The 23,205-nt window shown below is 36.0% G+C and overlaps 1 protein-coding gene across 6 annotated transcripts; it reads right to left on the bottom strand.

The window, feature by feature from the left end:
• Positions 1–186: 186 nt before the first annotated feature.
• On the bottom strand, positions 187–22,164 carry LOC136831194 (transmembrane protein 135-like). Of its 6 annotated transcripts, XM_067091185.1 has the most exons (12): positions 21,946–22,056; positions 17,258–17,341; positions 16,563–16,772; positions 15,744–15,874; positions 14,527–14,653; positions 11,361–11,515; positions 9,336–9,474; positions 5,801–5,881; positions 4,606–4,773; positions 4,366–4,506; positions 3,089–3,255; positions 187–554 (listed from the first exon to the last, which is right to left on the bottom strand). In XM_067091185.1, the coding sequence occupies exons 3-12, from the start codon at positions 16,701–16,703 to the stop codon at positions 428–430; spliced, it is 1,377 nt and encodes a 458-aa protein (XP_066947286.1). In that variant the 5' UTR covers positions 16,704–16,772; positions 17,258–17,341; positions 21,946–22,056; the 3' UTR covers positions 187–427. The 6 variants fall into 6 exon arrangements, with proteins under 6 accessions (XP_066947286.1, XP_066947288.1, XP_066947283.1 ...); XM_067091187.1 differs by lacking the exon at positions 17,258–17,341 and having other exon boundaries at positions 9,336–9,435; positions 21,946–22,164; XM_067091182.1 differs by lacking the exon at positions 17,258–17,341 and having other exon boundaries at positions 21,946–22,139.
• Between the last annotated feature and the right edge of the window lie 1,041 nt (positions 22,165–23,205).

The following is a 23,205-nucleotide window of genomic DNA, read 5'->3' as shown; positions in this document are numbered from 1 at the left end:
GCTGAACCAGTTTCAATTCATTGATTATTTAATGAGACACTACTACTGACTTCTTTGCAATGACGACATCATCTGCTGGCGCCGATTCTGTAACAAACTCAGAATTGATTTACAGCCAACCAAAAATATATGAGTTTTATTAGGGCACAACTCAAACCTTCCATGGGTTGAACAAAAAGCTACTACTATTGATCTACTGTATATTAAGTGCTGTAAAAAAAAAAACATATTGGCTAATTTTATAGGTATTCTACTTATATACTATACTATATCTAAAACAGTGACAAAAATAGACTTTAGTTGAAATATAACATTTCTTATGTAATAATTTAAAGAACTATCATACTCTAATGTAGCACCATAGGTAATAAAATAAATCACACATTTCCCTACTACCTCCACTTCCAGCTATATTCCAATTTACACACTACGGACCCATGTGTTTCACAGCATCACTTATCTTTCTCACATCATAATTTGGCCAGTAATATTCAAATCCTTTGCCACTTTCAAATCCGAACGAGTTGAGAAGATGACGGTTATACTCGAACATTCTGAAAAATATTAATGGCCTTAAATTATTTGTAAACCATCTTGCACTAACTGTTTCTGGTGTACAGTACTAAGATTAGGGAATAAAAATTAACCTTTTTATCATAATGAATAAATCAGTCCTATAGCTATCAATACGAGCAACAAAGGTTATTGCACAACATGGCCATTTTACTGATGTAGCAAACAGCCTAATCAAATCTATCTGTATACTGTGTTCAAACATTACAAACACTACTTTTACTAAGGTCATCATTTACAGACTCGGAACTCACCTACAAGATTTGTTCTTCAATGAGACGTGAAATTAGAGCAAGGCAAAATGAAATTAGTTGCTAATTTGGAAAAGACCAATGGGAACTAGCAAAAGCAACACAGTTAGGGAGTGGAAAGTGATACTTCAAATAAAATAAATTTAGTACTGCTGAATATGCTACACAAGGTATGCTGCTGGGCTTCACCCCCACACTAACCATAAAGACTGCCTAGTCAGAAGAAACCCCACTAACTGGACACGATTCAGCCAGACCAGGCAAGGACCTAGTCAGTAATGGTCAAATTAGGGATCCAATCAGATTGGAATGGCCCTGTCAAAATAATAGTTGCCATTCCAGACACGGACCTAGTCAATAATGGCCAAATTAGGGATCCAATCAGGTTGGAACGGCTTTGTCAAAATAATAGTTGCCATTCCAGACATGGACCTAGTCAATAATGGCCAAATTAGGGATCCAATCAGATTGGAATGGCTCTGTCAAAATAATAGCCACCATGCCAATGGCAACTATTACTTTGACAGAGCCATTCCAATCTGATTGGCCAAATTAGGATCAACAAAATAATAGCCATTCCAGACACGGACCTAGTCGGCAATGGCCATTATTGACTAGGTCCACCATGCCAATGGCACTTTGACAGAGCCATTCCAATCTGATGAATCTAACAACCATTATTGACTGGAGTCTGGTAAAATAATAGCCACCAAGCCAATGGCGAGAAGTTCCTCATTGGACGGGTCGATATCATACTCGGCTAGCACTCTGCTGGACCCATGTTCGACTCTCTGGCTGGCCAATGAAGAAGTAGGTGATAGAAATTCATTTCTCGGTAAAATGTGGTCTGGATTCCACAATAAGCTGTAGATCCCATTGCTAGGTAACCAATTGGTTCTTAGCCACACAAAATAAATCTAATCCTTCGGGCCAGCCCTAGGAGAGCTGTTAATCAGCTCACTGGTCTGGTTAAACTAAGGTATACTGACTTGAGGAGCAGATACCTGATTGTCTTGGTCACAACACATCTAGTCCAAATGCATGCCAATTCTTAGCTATGCATGAACTAAACTGAAGGCAGCCTCAGGTGGGAGGGAAGGTAGTTGCCAGCAGATTTGGAAAGATGCAGATAAAGTTCATTTTCATAATTTTTTATTTTTTGATGGGTGCCCTTCTCAATGCCAAATCTTATACAGTACAATATACTGCATGAGTAAGTGTGCATTAAACTGCACCAACAGCTGCAATACACTGCCAACCAACAACTACCTCCTATGGTTAATATGCAATTGACATTAACCACTAATTAACCCCATAGACCACAAGGTAAAAATTATAGATGAACACTAAATCAGTGAGAAATATGTCAAATAAAACACACTGTAAGTGGAACACTATCAGACATATAAAAATGTTTGAAATCATCCCCAAACAAGTGTAAATATCCAGCTGTGTGAATTGGAAAAGAACTCTGAGAAAAGGAGAAATAAATAAGAAATCAGCTACATAAGATGTCCAAGAAAAGGACTTCAAGACTGCCAGGGAGTCATGCAAGAATTAAGGTTCTTTCCCATGTGGAACCAAAGGACTGAGTGCGCACATGCACCTTGCTGCCTTTCAACTTACAATCTTCTAACTGTCATTCCGGAATGGAGTATCTAAGATTCCCAATGACTCTTGAATTAGGCAATTATAAATTATATGAATAATTTGTACAACAAACTTAGCTTATATGATAATGGTCACTGACAAGAGATATATAGTGCATCAACAAAATCTTAGCCTACAAGCAACTATAAAGATATTGTTGTAGGAAAAATTACGTGTCAACATCTATGGTTCTCTCATTACACCGGCAAAGCCTGTTAACCATACTGCTTTGATGGTACTCATACAACAAAAAGCAGCTTGACTTCAGTATGTACTTACATTTCTAGATTCTCACTGATGTAATGAAAAAAAAAAAAGGGTTTCCAAAAGCCTCATTTTTGTAAAATAAAAATTTCAATGTTCAATCAATGTCAAGAAAGAATAATCGGTGTTTGCAGATACTATGCATGATAAAATATGAATAAAATATGCAATCTGTCACTCCTAATGTAGATCTAATAATAAAATATGAATAGAATATACAATCTGTCACTCCTAATGTAGATCTGAGATAATCTGATCATTACTGAATCTATCAACAAAACACTTTCCGAGCTTTCCTTTTATTTGAATCGGTGAAAAATCATTCAAAATTGTCTCTTATTTACTCTTACCTATGCCAAGTTAACCGATCAAGGAAGCGCAGATACGAAGGTTTCAGGTTTCTGCAGTCAATTACACAAGTGTGGAAGAGGTACCCCGTACTTAAACAATACAAGAATTCAACGGAGCCGGGAATGCGTGGAAGATATCCTGCATTACAGCCATTCTCGTACAAACCCTACGGGGAAAAAAATTGGTAAATAGTATATAAAAACATTTTAATATTACGTTATAAAAAAAACAAATATTCTATGGACTATAAACCTAGTCAAAATTTACATGAAGAAATGTTCAAAATCTTCTGCTGCAGCTCTGACTTGTTGGAGATACTACCTAATTAAGAATAAAGCACGAGTGTGCCACCGCATGTCTCGGTAAGGATTCATATTTTCCAAACCACCAAGTTGAAGAAAGCCACTCGGCCAATGTGGGCAGGCAGACCAAGCTCTGAATTTCAAAAAGCCTTATTACAGAGTGAGATCGATCTGCTGGGATCTCTTATTTCTTACACGGCTGAAACATAATTTTTCATCAGTGGAGGAGTACAGTAAAAAATTATACCATGAATGAGGAATTGGAGAGATGTGTCAATAGGTTGGATGAAAGACTTAAAATCTCACAGATTGAGTTAGTTTGGACACGTGAAGAGAAGGGATGAGGTACAGTTGGTAAGCAAAGTAGCAGATAAGGAAAACTTGTAGAATAGAATATAGAATTTAGAACAAAGGCCTAGTGCTGGGAATTAAGAGGTCATTCAGAGCTGAAACAGAAATTGAAACTAAAAAGGTCTGAAAGGTGTAACGAGGAAAACCTTGCAGTTGCACTATGAATCAATTATTACGAGATGGTGGAAAGCAAGCAAGATGGAAGAAAGATTATGATCGGAGGCACAGTAAAAGGAATGAAAGGGGTTGCGGCTAGGGGCCAAAGGGATGCTGCAAAGAACCTTAAGTAATGCCTACAGTGTAAGAGGTGCACTGACGGCACTATCTCCTACAGAGAGGAAAACATGTAGGAAGGCCCAGCAATTAATGGAAAAAGTGGATACAAAAAATCTAGACCTAACAGGAGTTAAGACAGAAAGAGCCCGAGTCAGAAGATGATGAAAACATATTTCAGGTCACCCTCCATAAATGGCAAAGCTGATGTAAAATTATGACGATAATTTAATATTACAAAATAGCTGATAAGATTCAAAGGAATGTATAAAATAAGTCAATTACACTTCTAACATGTTTCTAGTCACTGAATAAAAACAAATTTGATAAGAGAAAGGAAAAAAACTTACCTCAAAGGTTTTCCACAACATGTACGAAGCTAAGGAGGGCGCAGAATAAAAATACATTCCCAGAGCGGATAAAGCACCTGCCAGAGCCCCATGGTATGGGTATTCTATTCCATCCCACCAGCGACCAGCGCAGCACATGCCCTGGAAAACAAAAATTAAGCAAAACAAATCAATTCATCTTATGGTACTGTACTGCGTAAACAATCAATCTACAAATTACATGCAGATACAAATACTAACCTTGAAAACACTGGTGAACCAGGCAAAAAACAATCCAGCCTCTATATTTTTGCTACTCCTAAGTATTCTCAGTAGTGTTGATGGTGTTCTAATTAGTCGAGGAATTGATGGCAACACCTTCACAGTTAATTGCAGTAAAAATCCATTCATAAATCCATTAAAGACATTCTGAAATGACAAAAATCATAAATAATATGAAAATTCTGATAATACTCTTAAGTCTACAAAGTTTCCAATTACACAACTTGGCTAGTTTCCTAGATGAAATTTTTATCATTATACTCTATTTTATTATGTGCTATCAAATTTATTTTGCTCACACTAATTAAATATGCTTTTTTCGATACTTACCGCGTTCTAACCTAATTTTGTGGAAGTCATTCTTTAAATGTCTTTTCTTAAACAAAATTAACTTACTTTCAGTGTACATACTCATCACTTATTTCAGTGCCTTATTCATGTGTCTGCAACTCCTAAATACTTCATGCCACGCTGGAATAACAATTCAGACAAAGGTCATCTGCTCGCTGACTGGCAGCAGGCCACTCAACAGTTTTGTCTAATGTTTCAAGTTATATTTGCATGTAAAAATTATCAGCACAGTACAATTAATATTCCATGGAGTTACTAATGTAATGACTAATAAAATATAATGCTGAAAGCCCTGTCAATTAGAGGGTACCATTTTTTTATGCATTTAACTACCACTTATTTTTGTATATTATCGTAAACATTACCAACATGTCTATCCCTTCACAAAACCTGCCAAAAGATTTACTGCTTAGTGAGAGGTAAAAATTGGAGCAAGGTAAAGTCAAATAAGTTATGACAGATTGGAAGGAAAGGGTACCATTTTTTTATACATTTAACTACCACTTATTTTTGTATTATCGTTAACATTACTAACATTTCTATCCCTTCACAAAACCTGCCGAGAGATTTATTGTTTAGTGGGAGGTAAAAATTGGAGCAAGGTAAAGTCAGATAAGTTATGACAGATTGGAAGGAAAGGCAAAAGGAATGGAAAAACTATAAAAGTCAAAGATTAATTCTGCTAGTGGCCAAAAGGACATAATAAGGAACCTTTTGCAGCACATATAAGGAAGATAACCGTAAATTATAAGATGTACACTGAGTTAATGTCATGCAAAAGAGCAGATCAACAACAAGACAGGAAAAAAAAACATTAACATACCTGAGCAAAGTGCAAAAGACATCCCCTTTTATGAGGGCAAGCAGTATGTTTACTCCTGGTTAGAGCTATCAACTTCTCTCTCTGAAAAAGAGTAAACATAAAAATAGAAAACAATGCTAGACTTTGAAAATCATTCTATGTTCGTAGTGGTAAACAGTGTGATTCTGTTCATCTATACCTTTTGGGATAAAAAGATAAAGACAATGCACATGAAAAGTCTATTTACACTAGCATTTAGGATGTACTGAAGTTTTTAAAGAACTAGACTGATAGGGCAAAACCAATAAGAAAACTGAACAAAGCTGTCTTAGAGATTACTGGCTCCATGGGGGGATAGTGTTGTCAGTGCACCTCATACGGTGCACTGTAGGCATAACTTATGGTTCTTTGCAGCATGCCTTCAGCCCCTAGCTGCAACCCCTTTTGTTCCTTTTACTGTACCTCCTTTCATATTCTCTTTCTTCCATCTTACTTTCCACCTTCTCCTAATAACTGATCCATAGTGCAACTGTGAAGTTTTCCTCCTGTTACATCTTTCAAACTTTTACTGTCAGTTTCCATTTTAGTGCTCAATAACCTCATTGGTCCCAGTGCTTGGTCTTTGGCTTAAATTCTATATTCAATCCAATTAAATATTACTGTAGCCATGGCTTTGTGCTCTTATGGTTATGTACCAGTATGTTGTATTTGCTAATGTTAAATTTCCACAAACCTAATCAATAAGCCAAAACAAACCAGTGAGGAACAAATAAATTAAGTACTAACCCATGGCTAACAAATTATTTTCCTACAGTAAATATAGTTAATACATGTAAATTTACACACTTTTTTATTATTTACATCTTTCCATAAAGCAAAGGACTCGGTTATAAATTTCATAAAAATTACCTTCTACTTACTATATGTGAACAGGCCTGAACATGGAACTTTGAAATATGAAGAGACTATTACAGGTGTCACTTATCTTAGCTATCAAGTATTGATCTCCTCTAAACTTACCTGCAATAAACAAAAGTATCTTTTGGCCTGCAATGCAAGCTTTTTATCATCCCTGAAAGGAAGCACTAAGATATGAATCGCAACGGATTGTAACAAACAAAAATACAATGCACATTTTTAAAAGTTTTCTGTTTCATGTACTGTATACAAACAATTTGACTAGCATCTGGAAAACGAGGGAATTATTTCTGATACGTGATTCTTACCATGCTAAGGGAAGTTCCACCTCTAACCTTTCCAATAATGTCATTCCTTAAATATGAGACCCAAGGGTTGTTTTACATACACCTACAAATGAATTAATTTTGTATGCATTCGACAAAGTTTAATACTTCTTAATCAAATAAAAAGTTAAGTGTACCTTAGTTTAACCAGACCACTGAGCTGATTAACAGCTCTCCTAGGGCTGGCCCGAAGGATTAGATTTATTTTACGTGGCTAAGAACCAACTGGTTACCTAGCAATGGGACCTACAGCTTATTTTGGAATCCGAACCACATTTTAGCGAGAAATTAATTTCTATCACCTGAAATAAATTCCTCAACTATTTATCATGCACTTGTAGCTGTTTTATATCTACAGGCTTCACATGGATTATTTACCATATAAATTAATAGCTGTTATTCAAACTATTCTTCATTTACAGCTACATAATGCCATAAAACTTCTGGATGTATACTGGCATGGCTGGTTTTGGACTGAAGCATAAGTATCAGTGTGTTCCAATTCACTTTGAGGAAGGTTGGTATTTAGCATGTAATTCATACTCCCCATTATCCACAGAAGTGACTTTGCCCAATCATCTTGTTACTAGCGAACCAACCATCTCTCTCACTACATTACTGTAAGATGACCAAGACCAGGGGAGCCCTGGTGCTCCAGGACTTCTACGGCATCATTTTTTTTCAAGTGGACTGGACTTTTTCCATCTCACTCTATTTTCCTCTTCTACAGGTTTCCCACATCATCCTCCCTCATAAATTATGACCTCAGCTATTTTATGATTACTGGACTTGTAAAAACAAATTATATTTTAACAAAAATGATTTTCTACCAAACCATTACAGTGAATCCCCGTATTCGCGGAGGATGCGTACCACACCCCCCACCCCGCAAATAGCTAAAATCCGCAAATACTTAAAACCCCTCTAAAAACACTTAGAACTGCCCATTTTGATAGTTTAAACACAAGAAAAACCCTGTAAAAATGCTTATACCTGAGTATTTTAATAGTTTTATCACAAAAAGTACATTTATGAAAATTATATGAAAATACAGTTTAGTGAATATTTCTCAGTGAAAAATACCGCGAATGGGCAAATTTTCCACGAATAATGGCTAGATATGTTCCACAGAGAAACCCGCAAATGCGTGAGTCCGCGAATCATGAGAACGTGAATACGGGGGGTTTACTGCAGTCACAGAGGTCTAGCACCTACCTTCCCCTTACTGTACTCTCTGAGATGGAGATTGAATTTGGGATGAGACTGACACAGAGGAATGACTATTCACTTTCATGCCAGTGTAGCACAAGCTGGTCATGCACAGCGGGGCTAGTCTCCTTGCAAGATCTTTGAAGCTGGTATGACTGGATCCATTCTCATTATAATTTTCCTCTCTTTTTCAAAAAATTAATCTTATCTTATTTTTACTTAATTCCTTTCATCTTGACCTTATTCTTTCACTGTAGCAAGACAAAAAGTCAAAAACTTGTTCACTGATTGATCAGTACTGCCCTAAAATGGAAGACTGCAGTATCTACAAAAACACAAAACTGAGAAAAATGGTAGATACTGCAGTTTTCCCTTGCCTTACTACTGATTTTGCAGATACTACTAATGGGACCCCACTAAATAAAGCACTGGAGAATCATTCTGAAATTGCAGTAACTTGTGTATTAGTGTTTCACGAGCCCAATAGGTGGCATTACTCAAGTTCGAAAATTTTGCAAATACCACAGTTTTCCATTTTAGGGCAGAGTACCAAAACTAAATAAAAAGAGGGCAAATTCACCAGTCATTAAAATAGGTCATGCACTATTCTTTGAATAAAACATTAAAATAGGTCATGCAATATTCTTTTAATACATCTTCAGAATGTCTGAATGCACATGGTAACTCTTCTTCCATAGAAATAAAAACAGACTAAAGAGAACAGATGAAAAGCAAAAAGCGGAGAGTAACGTGGACACGGGCTAAAGGAACCTTGCAGAGATACTGGAGTACCATTTAAATTATGACTTGCAAGACACTATGTAAGTATAATAACTTCCTACAATGAACTGAACAGTTTCTATTTAAATTTGTGCAACTTTAAGCAATAGTCTTCAACTGTGCAGCATTCCTTTAGCTAATGATAAATGACAGAGATTCTACCGTACTGAATTACTCAACTGTAATACCACATAAAAACTATATCTGCCTCAAAATAGCCATTTAATCCCCACAAAAGAAAATTGTAAAGAGGCATTTACCAGTGATGACTCTGAAAAGGCTTAGGAATAAAAAAAGTACCCCAGTTAATATTGTGGTCTTACCCACGATAACTGTTTTGTACAAGTGGTTCCAGATAATGATGCTAGGCTGGCCTGGCGTGAATGGACCATGTAACCAGACTCCCCATGACCAAGGATAAACCTGGGGAAAAAGTTTCTCTTGAAGTACCTGCAACTGTATCTTTGGAGAGAGAGAGAGAGAGAGAGAGAGAGAGAGAGAGAGAGAGAGAGAGAGAGAGAGAGAGAGAGAGAGAGAGAGAGTGTTGAAATCCACAAAGGTAATCTACACGCAACTAGGTCATCCACTTCATCAAGGGGCAGGAATCTCTGACTTAAGAAGAGGAACGTTAACAAACTATAATACTGCCTTCCATTCATTCATCAACTATATTCTAAAATGCAATACTTTATGGTATAAAATTCTGTGGTGATTCACACAGAGCATTCTGGAACTTTTTTATATTTTTCAAAAATAAATAGAAAATACACAGCTTACATAAATCATCCTATTTGGGCCAATATTTATTTATTATTAGTTTTTTTCTCACATGTAACTCATATTATTTTGCAGATAATAACAAAAATTGCATTTTGGTGAGTTTACAACCAATATGATAAAAATCTACACGGTAACAACCATGTTTCATTATTTTTTAAAATCCAAAATATGACACTATACAAGCTAGGCTATTAACAATGGAATTCTCTGGGAATTTCAGAGGTATACTTAGTGCAATTCACCTGAAGTGGGCCATAAAATATGATCAAGTTTTAATAAATAGAGAGAGAGAGAGAGAGAGAGAGAGAGAGAGAGAGAGAGAGAGAGAGAGAGAGGAAACTATTCCTGTACCAATAAAACATTTTCCAATGAATACCAAAACTCAAGTCAAAAATTATATTAGAATTAGTGCGCACAAAATGCAAAGTAATTATTGAAGGTTACCAAATCAAGAATAGCAGTGAAAAGATTATGAGCATACAGCTAATTACAAATTTTTAAAAAACGAGAGGGCCTGAGAGGCTGAACTTTTGACGAAGATCCCTAGTACATTCTCTACCTGCCTGCTGATTTCAAACGACAATTTTTCTTTGAAATTTACAAATTCAGGAAGAATGGGTAAGGTCTAATATATCACACTGCATTAGATGCTCAAAATTAACTGGTTTCATGCAATATTTCACACTATGAGAAAACTAAACTGTCAACAATGGTCATATATTAGTCAAAACATATTTATTAGATACAGAATTGAAGTTGTTTTATGGTCTAGATTTTAAATTATTAGTCATCAGAGATTTTAACAACCAGTACCCTCTTACAGAGAATAGTACAAGAGATTACCATATCCAGTATTTATAAGTTTTAATAAAACTATTAAATTAATAAGTTATGTCTCTACTTATCAATAAAAAATGGACAGAAAACATCTGGGCCAATATTTACACAACTTACATATCGATTTATAGCTGCATATCTATCATATTTATCTTTAATCGTTCTACAGAAAAATCATCAATTCTTTAACATCTGGAGCTAAATGTCAGAAAAACAATCAACAGGATATCACAGGACACATGTATTATCCAGTAACAACTCCATTTCCTATCAGTGCATTACGGAAAGGCTGCATAAAACAAGATTCCAAAACACCAACAAGTTAAAAGAGTCAATGATGCTTCAAGGGATGGTGGCATCTACAAATGAGATGGAAGGACAAATTAAGATAGTAGAGCAATTTAGAGAAGGATACAAGCCTGACGCAGTAAAGTCCTTGCTTCGACTTTTAAATTCCCTAAAGCTATACAGGATAGAGGTGGATAACTTGATGAATATGGATGTAAAACTATAGAAGTTAAGAGTCATCTGTAAATTATAAGGCGGCTCCACAATTTCCATTAAATTTTCTTCAAATTCTCTCTACACTTTCTTGCTAACATCCATTATAATCTCGTACTGATGCAAAAATCTTTAATACCTGAAGACACTTACTTATGAAGTCCCTAGTCAATTCAAGCTATATTAAAAATATAGAAACAAAAATTAACACAAAATAATATTCAACTTACTGAAGAATTGAGTGAATGATTCTACTCAAGGGTTTTTCTGTCCGAAAATAATAACCTAATATGGTCATAGCTCCAACAAACACCAAGATTTCACCACGTGGGATGGACCTCACATAACCATATTCCTTTCCTGTATTCCATAATGATTCAGAAGCCTGGAAAAGGATTACACACATGTAAAAACAGACTTCTAAATGACAAAATACTGTGCTCTTTGATCAACAGTCATGTTTAGATAATTTGTGTGTCCCTTAGTTCCCAAGTCTACAAGCTGACAAAAAATAAAATATGACAAATTTTTAAAGTAATTTGTATTTTTCCTAACATACACATCCTCAGTCTTTACATATGGGATTTACTTTCAGCGCGAGCTGGAGCTGGCCGTTTAACTTAAAACAAGGTGGATAATGGAAAATGAAGTCTGACAAGTACTTTACAAACAGATTTAAAAAAGACTTGAAAACCTTACACAGCAATGTCTCAAGAATTATTCACAAAATACCCAAAATAACATTTCAATAACATATAAATTAGTCAGAGTTCAAGCTCTGATTTTGCTTGCTAGGACAGAGAGGTAAAAGTGGAATTAAGAATATTGTTCAATCCAATCAAGGACAACTCTCACCTATGCTTACCACAAGTATTACCAAGTACACTCTTGTGCTTAGTATTTTCTTTGATTTGATCACAGAAAGTTTGTTCTTCATTCTGCCGAGTTTTCATTAGTTTTCACGAAACAGGGGATTCCTTTAACTTTGAAATGTATTTGGTGTTTCTTGTTTTCACTATAAAATCATTAATTCAGTATGCTTAGAGTTCTTCCTCTGCTTGGCATGGGACCTTACTAGAGAATGGCTTTTGTTACTAAGACTGTCTTTTGTTTATTGGTCTACAGTAATGGTTGCTATCAGTTCTTCGTTTCACACTCAGCACTTTATTTGTGTGTATTACTTTTTACTTTTAATATCATTATGATATCATTGTAATTTATATAGTCTCCCTTTCTTGTGCTTGCTTTTCCAGGGAAGTATATCTAATTCTATCATGCCTCAGCATATCTATGAGGACTCCAGGGATAAGTCCTATAGTGCTTTCATGTCAGCCTTGGATAAGGGCCAGTCACGTTCGCCTAAAAAGGCTTGTTCACTAAGTGTAGACTGGTTAGTTGATTTGTGGTTCCCTAATACTTGAGGTGGATATGAGTATATAAATATTGGAGGTTCTTTCGAAGTCCTCACCCTGTTGTGAGATGCCAAATGCCATCAAGCCTTGTTTCTTATCAGACAAGGTTTCCAATTCCTTGATGATGCCTCAATAGGTCCAAAACTTAGGCTACCTTCAGTCTTAATCCCTCCTGTCTTCTCACCTGACAAAGCCTAGCCTTTGCAGAAGTCTTCATCCACAAGCATTCCCCAGAGTGATAATATCAGTTCTGGAGCAACTACGCCTTTGAGAAAGCATGAACCTATCATCAACATAGCGTAGAAAGCATATCTCTCATGAATGGGTCCAAGCTGGCACCAAAGTGAACCCTCATGTGGACATCTTTCAGAAAGACTCCTTTCAATCACCCCCTCCACTTTACTTTTCAAAAGGAGTAGAGAGAAGCCTAAGACTGAGCCATTAAGCAAACAGACTACTCTCAACTGACAACTGTCAACACCAACAACCTTCAGAACTTTGCCCTCTCATCCGGGGATAAGACACCAGTGAAGGCAGGCTAACAAGAATGTTCAACCAAAGTTTGGGCCATAATACTACCAGGAAGGGCATAGCAACTGATTGCAAGGCTCCATGAGACCTGTCTCAAGCAAATCCTCTCTCCAAACTAGCAAGAACTGAGAAAAAAGCAAGCAGAACTACCAAAGAAGTATGAGCAAAAGAGAAGTCCAGAGCAGTCCTCATGTACTGAAAGGAGAAAGACAATTGGTCATAAGCATGCCCAAAAATACATTTTAACCCTACCTACAGTACATGTCTCACTCAGAGGAGCAAACATTGCTGTCATTCTTTGGAGAAGTTAGGTCCTCATGCAAAGTTCTATGAGGCTCTGTGTGTGAGGTCTTACACAACTCCTTCCTGCAAGAGGAAGATGGGGAAGAAGATGAGGACAAAGTGACAAACAGGAAGAAGAGTCAGAGGAGGAAGAAGAGATGCTCCTGCATTTTTTTACCTTATTTCTACAAGTCTTACTCTCCCCAACTACTACAGCAGAGGATAAGGTCAAAGCAGAAAGATGAGAAACAAGAGTACCACCTGTGTTCAATACAGTTGGCTATCTCCCGTGGGCAAAACCACAGGAACAGCAGGCATAGTGGGCCCATAGCCAAAGCTAAGAGGTCTTAAAATGTAGTGAAGATGGGGTATGCAGAAATGCTTAGAGAAGGCCACATCTTCTTAAGGAACTTCAAAGAATATGTGATGCCTTGAGCAGCCAATGGAGCAGGAGTAGGAGGTGATGAAGTATAACCATGTGCAAGATTTCACCTGGTAAGAGCTCAATGAATGTGCATAAGTCATCACTGTTGAAGACTAAGTGATAGGCCACTACACTACCTCCAAGCTCAAACCCCTCTCAGACTAAACCAGAGGAGAATGAGCAAATGAGCAGGGAGAAGGAGTGCAGTCCAACAAGAAGGAACCAAAAAAGTCTGGCAGTGGTGTCACACTTGAGGATACCAGTGAGGATCTTTTGGCCTTCCTACACTTCTTATCAAACCTAATCCACTGTGACAGGGACCAGGAAGCATACTCCTTCAGGTGGGGTCAGGTCTGTAAGTCTTAACCCCTCAAAATAAATAAAACTGGCAAGAATCGACAGTACAACAGAGAACATAAAAAGGCACCACACTTGCTCATCCAACACATTTATGTTGTGTATTCACATTCCTTTTAGCAGCAGCCATATCGTAATCACTCTATCACTTTACAGTCCAGATTCATCAACCAAATACTTAAGTTACTGCTTCTATGAGGCTGTCAGCTTATGGCAGATGAGTAGGAATACTCCCTGCTCATCCACCTAATAACCACCTTGTTATCACGCTTCAGTGACTGTTTCAAAATCGCTCTGAGAAATTCTCCTATATAAAAGCAATGGTTTGTATTTTTGTACAGACAAATAACAGCTATATTGATTTCTTAACAAAAAATCAAAATACTTTACCACATTGGTGACATATATTGCAAGCAAAGACCTGCGTTCTGGACGTTCAACAAGAACAGCGCACAGTGCACTAAGGAAACCAGGAAGGAATGACGCTGACAAGAAGTTGATATGGCGAAACAGGTGCCTGTTACAATTAATACTATATATTACTCTCGACTCTTGTGGTGGAAAAGCAATACAACATCAGTATAAATATGCAATATACCTCACAGGTATAGTAATGATATCAGACTTGTTAAAAATATTAAAATGAATAATTTTGTTCCTGTTTTAGATTATTCCTGTTTTATGCTGTCACACTCCCTTGCTCCTAGAGAGGCCCACAACTAAAGAAATACCTTACTAGAAAATTTCTCTACACAATTCATACATTTCATACCATTCTTGTTATGTAAAATGATTGGGCTAGTTGTTTTCCTGACCCGTACCTTACCTGAAATGGACAATCATTCCAAAATAATGATATCCATTCAACTAAAAGTTTCAAAATGAAATTTACTAACTAATTTGTCTTCCTTCATCAAGTTTTCATTCATGTACCAGAAAAATATCAAAGACCTCAGTCACAACTTGAAATGATTGGTTCCAAACAAAATGTTTTTGTGGCTCACTGCTGTAAGAACATGTTACAACTTTAATGTGAAGAATGGTCCAGTTAACCTACATATAGTGTATGAATCTCCTGTACATTAGCTTGAGCATACATAAAATGTAAGGACAAAAATGGAATGGCTAAGAATCAGGCATAACAAAGAATAAAAGTTTTTAAATCATGACAGACTACTGGAAAAAAGTATAAAATGGCATTTTGAATTTTGTTATTCACAGCAATCAAAGTTTATATAAATCTACCCATCCAGAGTCCTTTATAAGAGTGTGTCTAAAACTGGACAACAATGATTATTCTGAAGAAAATCAAACCTAGTGAAAGTTGTAATCCTCTCAAAGTATACAAAAATGTAGAATAATTCTGAGTAGTTCACAAATACTGTACAAGACGCTTGTTTTCCTTGTGCTATGCACCTAGAGTGTAACTAGAGAGCTGTCAAAATCCAGGAAAAAAGGGTTAATTTTAAGTTTTCAAAAATATGATCGTCAATATTGAGGAACATTTTTGCCATATAAATTTGGACGTTTTCTGCACACAAAGAACAAATATTTTATGACCTAATACACACTGAATGAAAAATACATAGTAGTTGTAAACAACTCACCTCAAAATACAAAATATCCCAATGTAGCCAAATGCATTCACGCAAAGGAAACAAGAAGATCGCAAGTAGTCCTTCAACAATTTTTTACCTCTTTCTAAGTTCATCTTCTTTAATCGTACGAGACCAGTGAGCTTAAGAATAAACAAAGATCAGAGAGAGGCATTAACAAACAAAATTTTGGACTGAAGGGCTTATTAAGAGTGTAAAACAATCTAATATTCATAAATCGTTAAAAACATGCCCTAAAACAGCCAAAAGGGGAGGAGAGTGTAACTCAGAAAAGAGTGTCATTGGACTATGTCCAGCAAATAGTGACACCCAGGCTAGCCTAAACTAAATTTGAAATTTACTTAGCCTACCCTAAGCATCAACCAAATTCACAGATTCCAAAGAAGCAATGATGTAAATAACCTAAACTACAGCTCAGATAAACAAATCCTGTACCTTACTCCTTGATAATATATACACAGCAAAAGAATAAGGCTGGAGTGATACTTTTTCACCGTCCAGTAGTTTCTACAATAACAAGAGCGCTTTATTCAATACAAATGATTGTAAATTGAACACACATTTAATAAGTTTCTTTTTGGAAATAAGAGCCTAAAAGTTTGAACTTAAGTTGCAGCTAGCACTCTTGAACAGCGTGAATGAACTGAATAGTGTATTTACAATGAAAGAGTCTTATTACAAAAAGTTGCAAAGAACTATCAAAATTTAGATACTACTGTATCGACAACACTGGGAATTTATACCAATAGTTACACAATTACCGTACAGTACATAAAAAAAAATATACAAAAACCATTTATAAAAACTCACCAGATACACCACCCCATAGATCTTGCAGCTCTCTATGAAACTGATAATACATATTTCAAAAGCTGCTTTAGAACACGCGGGCTCCCAGCAATGGCCCACTTCATAACATGTATAGGGCACGGTTTTGCTTAGCACTGTCATGGTTTTCCTGAAGCACTTTTTTCATCAATATAATGATGAACCTCAGGACATCATTTGGGACACCTGAAACTATGAAATAAAATAAATATGGTGAGGAAACAATTTTATTTCATGTTACAATACTTCCAAGACATCATTTTCTGTAAAACAGTAACAGAACAAAACCAAAAGCCCTCTGACCCCAAGATCAAACATTAGATGTTTGAGTGTAGGGTTAATGGGCAAAACTCATATAAACCAAAAATCATTGAAACTTGCAGTTTGCCTTTAGAGTCTAGTTTGAGCTGCTATGGACTGCAATGAGATATGAAAATATAATCAACAAAATAAGTACAAATGTGTTCTAACTGTTCAACAGATAAGGAATGCGGCAGGCAGTGTGCTATTTGGCCAACTTTTTTGGGGGAATAATGCAGAAACTATATCGTACAAGAATTGTGATGTGTATTGGTTGTTCAACATTTAATAACTGGCAGACAGTGAAACTGGATCACAGAGGTGTCCTGAGCATCACTTATATAGTATTTTTATAATTTTTGTCCTGAGAAACTTACCTAATCTTTGATAAGGGAATCTTTGTCCCTTGAATACCCCTAGCTCTCTCACCTATCTTACAGCACTGTAACTAATCCTGAGGACTGCAGAAGTGGATAAATTTCTAATACTGTATCACACTTTTTTGCATGTGACAATATCACCGTCTATATCAAGGATGAGCGATGCTCATTACATGTAAAATTTTCTGATTTTAGTCAAACAGAGGTGATTACTACTATAGTTATTATACTGTGATATACAGTATTTGATCTATATGCAGCTGGATGAATAAAATTGCTAGTGAAATTATTCAGTCAACCAGGTTAATAGCCAATTCATTCCCCAAACAAGACAATTATGAAATCTATGAAGACCAATCACCAATCACATTTTTTAAAGATAAAGATATATTTGACACCTTTTTGCATACTATATACTTTTCAAAATTTACTTCAAACCATTAGGTTTTCCTAAGACTGGTGTTCTTCTTGTCAGAAGAAATAAAAACAAATTAAATTATACAGATAAATCTTTTTATACCATGTTCCTGCTTAACCTCTTGATTACTTAATCATTTTGGTTTGTTGTAGTTATGTTCCACTCTGAGAATGGTGTGATCCTCCATACTTATATAGGTTGCCCTAAAAGAGATTTACCATTGGGAAAACTCTGGAATTTAGAAATTCAAAGTAACCTCTTACCTAGGGAACCAGTAAACTATAAAGTAAACCAGATTGCAAACAAAAAATTAAGAGTGTTCTTAAAATATTGACTACATAGCACGTATCTGACTACAGTAAACCCCCGTATTTGATTGGACTCACGCTTTCTCTGTGGAGCATATCTAGCCATCATTCAAAATTCGCCAATTCGCTGCAGAGAAATATTCACTAATTACTGTATTTTCATATAATTTTCATGAATAAATGCACTTTTTGTGATAAAACATTAAAATACTGATATGCATTTTTATTTTCTGTGTTTAAACTATCAAAATGGCCAGTTCTATGTTTTGGAGGGTTTTAAGTATTCCTATTTGCATCTCCATGAAAATCTCCATGAAGAAATCAGATGCCTGGCTGATATCCTCCTGAAATCCAGTCCAAAGTAACAACAACTGATAATAATGAGGACTTTCTTAAGAATGTTCAAATATAATCAGATCTTGCTTAGGTCACAGTGATTGTCTTGAAAAAGAGAAGGAAAACCACTTCAGGTTAGAGTGCCTACAATCACCAAGTGATCTGATCTGAGCATTACAGAAGAAGGAGAAATTTAATTTCTTTATTGATGACAGTATTCATACAATGCCCATCATCACAGAATGCAATCAAGACCTATACCCAACCATTATTCAAAAACTGAAATTCCTACTCATCAAAAGTTCAATAATTAACTTACAACATTGGATGACTCAAACCTCATCAGTCCAGCAATGAGTCTCATGCTATTGACAGCCAAAGTAAAACAATAGAGTTCAATATGATATGCATCACTGGATGCCTTCAACAATGGCAAACGAAGAATTTGCATTTGCCTGGTTAAGAGAACGAATTTTATTTCAGCTTCTCAAAAGAAATTCCCAAATGTTTTCAGACTCCTCCCAATTTCATCCACCCAACATATTAATTTCCACAGCATTAATAAGAAAATATGGATGTGAGACTAGGAAGTAATCTCTTCCATGGATAAATGCTTCTCAGCCACAGAATAAATTACGGAAGCCAATTGCTGGAACAATGGCAAGATACAACATGCAACTTCCAGTTGTGTACCTTCCAACCTTATGGTAAGGAATATACTTCGTGCAATGTTCTGGGGGAGGCAGGGGTTCCCCCTTCCCAATAAAAACCCAATGTGCAAGGTTGGGGTGGTATGAATTTCATTTCTATGCTTTATTGTCTTCTAAGTCAAGTTAGGATGGAGGAGGGGGGTCCAGAAGGATCAGGCAGAACCCACCATCCTATGATTAGTTATGCTAGGTTAAAGATGGTAGATTTAGGGTGTATTCCTGTATTTTACACTATCTTGTAGGCTCTGCAGGCTAGGGAAGCATAAAAACCTTGTTGGTACCAAAAACCCAAAAAATAAGTTACAAATGCATTTAATGGGAAAAAAATATATGGTTCATGTACCTAACAAAAAATTACATTACTGCAATAGCCTAACAGGCTACATATTGCATTATATTAGGGTATCAAAACTACTACCATATCCTACATAACAATAATCTCCAGCTAATTTGTTAGGATACAAGCTATAGTAAGCCATGATTATAACCTGGCTGGGTTTAACCTACTACCTTAGTAAACATGATTAACCAATGCTACATGATTAATGTAAAACTACGATGACCTGATTAATGTAAAACTACGACGACCTGATTAATGTAAAACTACGACGACCTGAAGACTCAGATTATTCCTAAGCAAACTTACAACGCAGAACAGGCCGGATGCATCGCAATATACACTAACATTTACTTCTAATATAAAAACACTAAATTATCCATGATATCTCCAACCAGGTTTATTGGGTTTATGTCATAACACAGCGTTAACCCCTGAGATTTCACAACAGCCCTGTGTCATTGACCTAAGACTGGGGTTAAATTCGGCAATCATCATCGCAAACCCTGTTAAAGGAATACAACAATTATTAGATTTAACATTTGTCGCTAGAATTATTATGTGGGCATTTTCAAACCTTATTCAAGAAGTACTCACTTAAACTGATACAAAATTAATTACCTTTAACCAGATAAGATAACACATTGAAGCACGAAGTTGGGGACGGACCCTACGATGTAAACATTGCGTTCGAATTTATGTCCTCTTTGACATTTTGAAATTACTATTTCGCCCTTACGGCTAGAATTACATTCATAATTATTATATTTCATAAAAACGAATATTAATTTTACGTTTAAAATTCCGTTTATAATGATAAAGCGATTTAATGAGGTTCGAATTATGCCTAAGTTACTATGAACTAATTCGGACACAAGCTACTCTAGCCTGCGTCCCAAGTTTGAGATAGCACTGAAGGAAACCTACAATGATTCGGCAGAATAAATGTGATTTGATTCGGCAAAACAAATGTAATGTAAGTCTAACACACCTATAGAAAGCTTTCAAATATTAGTTGTGTGTTTTCATAGTAGAAATCACCCCGTTTAACTGGAATTAAAAATTACATAATATTTAATGTATTGTCAATGTTACATTGTCCCTTTCATCTCTATATTGCACACAGTCTTGTTTTATTCTTTTTGTAGCATATCAGTCTATGTCTGCCTGTCATCCATCCTCCTGAAAGTTCCGAATTATTTTTTCTCATTCTTGTTTGCATTCCCATCTTTTCTATTATGCATATGTTAGGACAATTATTCGTCTCAACATCAACTTCATTTTCCTTTCAATCACACACACATTCAAACATCCATCTTGCATTTACTTAAAGGAAAGGAAAGTTGGCTTCACATTGCCGGCAGCGACGCTCCACCCCTACACATTATAAATATGTATAAATATATATATATATATATATATATATATATATATATATATATATATATATATATATATATATATATATATATGTGTGTGTGTGTGTGTGTGTGTGTGTGTGTGTGTGTGTGTGTGTGCTTATGGTGATTTATTATCAAAACTCTTAAGTTTCCTTTACATTCCTTCATAATTTCAAGAAGTGATCTACTTTAACAGTTTTTAGAATGGCGTTTTGCTCCTTATCTTTCAATATTGGCAAAAAAACTAGTCATCTGCTAAAAAAAATATCTTATTTCATTTGCTTATCTTTCACGTTGTAATGACCTTGTATCTAGTCATACCTCATTAATTCTTCATCTGTTATTTCCCCAATTCCCGTTCTGCATGCCTAACAATTTGGCTTTTCTATCATAACTTTACACCTCCAAGTCTCATGATAATTCATTTATGTTAATCACCAGCATCAAGTCGCAATACCTTAACGAGTTAAAATTGAAATGATGTTATTTTCTTCCTCCTTGAACTCAATTTCAGAAGGAATTAGCAGACGGAGACATGCAATTCAACAGATTTCTGGAGACTGTCCTCTTGATGAAAAGTACTTCATGGGTTTTAATATTTCACTAGATATTTATTACTCTTGATGGTATTTTCACCATTACTTTGGCGAGCGGGTCGTAGTATCTCACTAAAACCAACAAACAAATATCAAGTTCTTAGATATTTTAAAGTGATTAACGTAACAGAAAATAAGATAAGATTTTAATCTTATAAAAATATCAAATAAATACTAATGAAGGAAACACTAATTTGAAAAGTGACACACCAGGCAGGTAGGTAAAATAGCTTATTAAAAGTGTACCTCCAACCTGTTGTTTGCTCATAAGCTGGCCCCATGTCTATAGGCCCTACCATGTTATCTTTTCAGTATCGACACATTTCCAAAGAATGTGAGTACGGTATGAAATGAAATTTTTACTGTAAAAAAAAAACTGTACATTAAGCAACTTGACAAAGTTGTTTCATAGTATGTGGCACTGCTGACGATGAAAAAGTTACTGTACATAATGTTAATAAGGTAATGAGAGTGACGCTATTCCACTCAAGACGCGGTAAGAACCCAATTTCTTCTGCATTTTGGGGGGTTCTTAAAGCTTTATATAAACCTTCATAGGTTTCAAACTTAAGAAACTTACCCTTTCAATCCGGTTGCAAAGAAGAATTTGACAGAGACTAGTCCTCAATGCAGAACTTGGCGTTGATACCAAGTGTACCGCTCAGACAGAGGGCAGGAACCCAACTAGGACACTGAATGATTGAACACGTTCGTCAGCTTTGTTGAGGTACAGTTGACGGTGGTCACAGTATGCGCCAGCTAGCCTCGGGTAACAGAGGATAAAATTCGCTGTAGTTCCTTCACTGTTCTTATCTCTTAATTGTAATGATAATGGGAGGGACATACTTGGAGTTGTATCAAATGGTTATTATGACGGTTGACAAGATGGCAAGGAAACGGTTACTTCTGTAACGCTAACTTTCTCAGAGTTTTTCTGTTACTTTTTATAGGACGGGCCAGTGATGGCATTCGCTATAATCCTCATTATAATCAGGCACTCCAGTAATAAGGAAGACCATAATAGGAATTGATTTGCATTTTATTATTTCAAGTTTTAACAAAAAGTTCTTGATATTTTGTTTTCAAGTGTCACAGACTTTCCACCGTCTTAGGTAGCTAGACATTTGTATAACATGCGTAGTATTACCATCGTCAGCATCAGTAAGAACGTTCTCAAAACCTTCGTACCTTGCTACGTCTTCTTCCGTTCATTAGCTCTCCTCGTGATTCCCAATTTTTTTTTTTTTAACTGGACAAGTGCCTTGCCATTATCAAGACGCTAGGCTACACCTACACGAAGCACTTGATAGCTGATAAGAAAAAGAAGGGTAAACAAGTGACGGGGAGGTTTAGGGCGGCAAGACTGTCTCAGGAGAGGCGCAAAAAATGAAAATTATTTTTAAAAATCGGCCGCGGCAGCACGGAAGCTCCTCGACATAATGACCTCACATGACGGACACTGATCGGCCACGCGATTGATCTCTGACAGATAAGCAGCTGATAAGGCTTATCAGGGCTATTCAGAATTTGGTGGGAGCGGATGTTACTGACACCTGAAAGTAGCACTTGCTAAGTCATGTTACAGAAGCGGCAATGATAGAGTTATGATCATGTGGTGATGTAGCATTGCGGTCCTTGTGAAGGAACCTGTAGGAAAAAAAAAAAAAAAGTTATGATTTCTTCGAGTGGAAGACATTAAGAGAAACACTTCAATAACGTTAATAAAACTGTCGGTATAATATTTTAGAATTGTGTTAGCAATTAAATATGATTTGTTTTTGATACCCCACAGTCAATTGCTGTTGGCCTTATACAGACGCACACATTTATACATATCTAT

The sequence above is a fragment of the Macrobrachium rosenbergii genome, chromosome 48 (genome assembly GCF_040412425.1).
Source record: "Macrobrachium rosenbergii isolate ZJJX-2024 chromosome 48, ASM4041242v1, whole genome shotgun sequence".
Lineage (NCBI taxonomy): Eukaryota > Metazoa > Arthropoda > Malacostraca > Decapoda > Palaemonidae > Macrobrachium > Macrobrachium rosenbergii.
The sequence above is the reverse complement of the archived record's forward strand: the minus strand, read 5'-3'. Positions and strand labels throughout refer to the sequence as shown.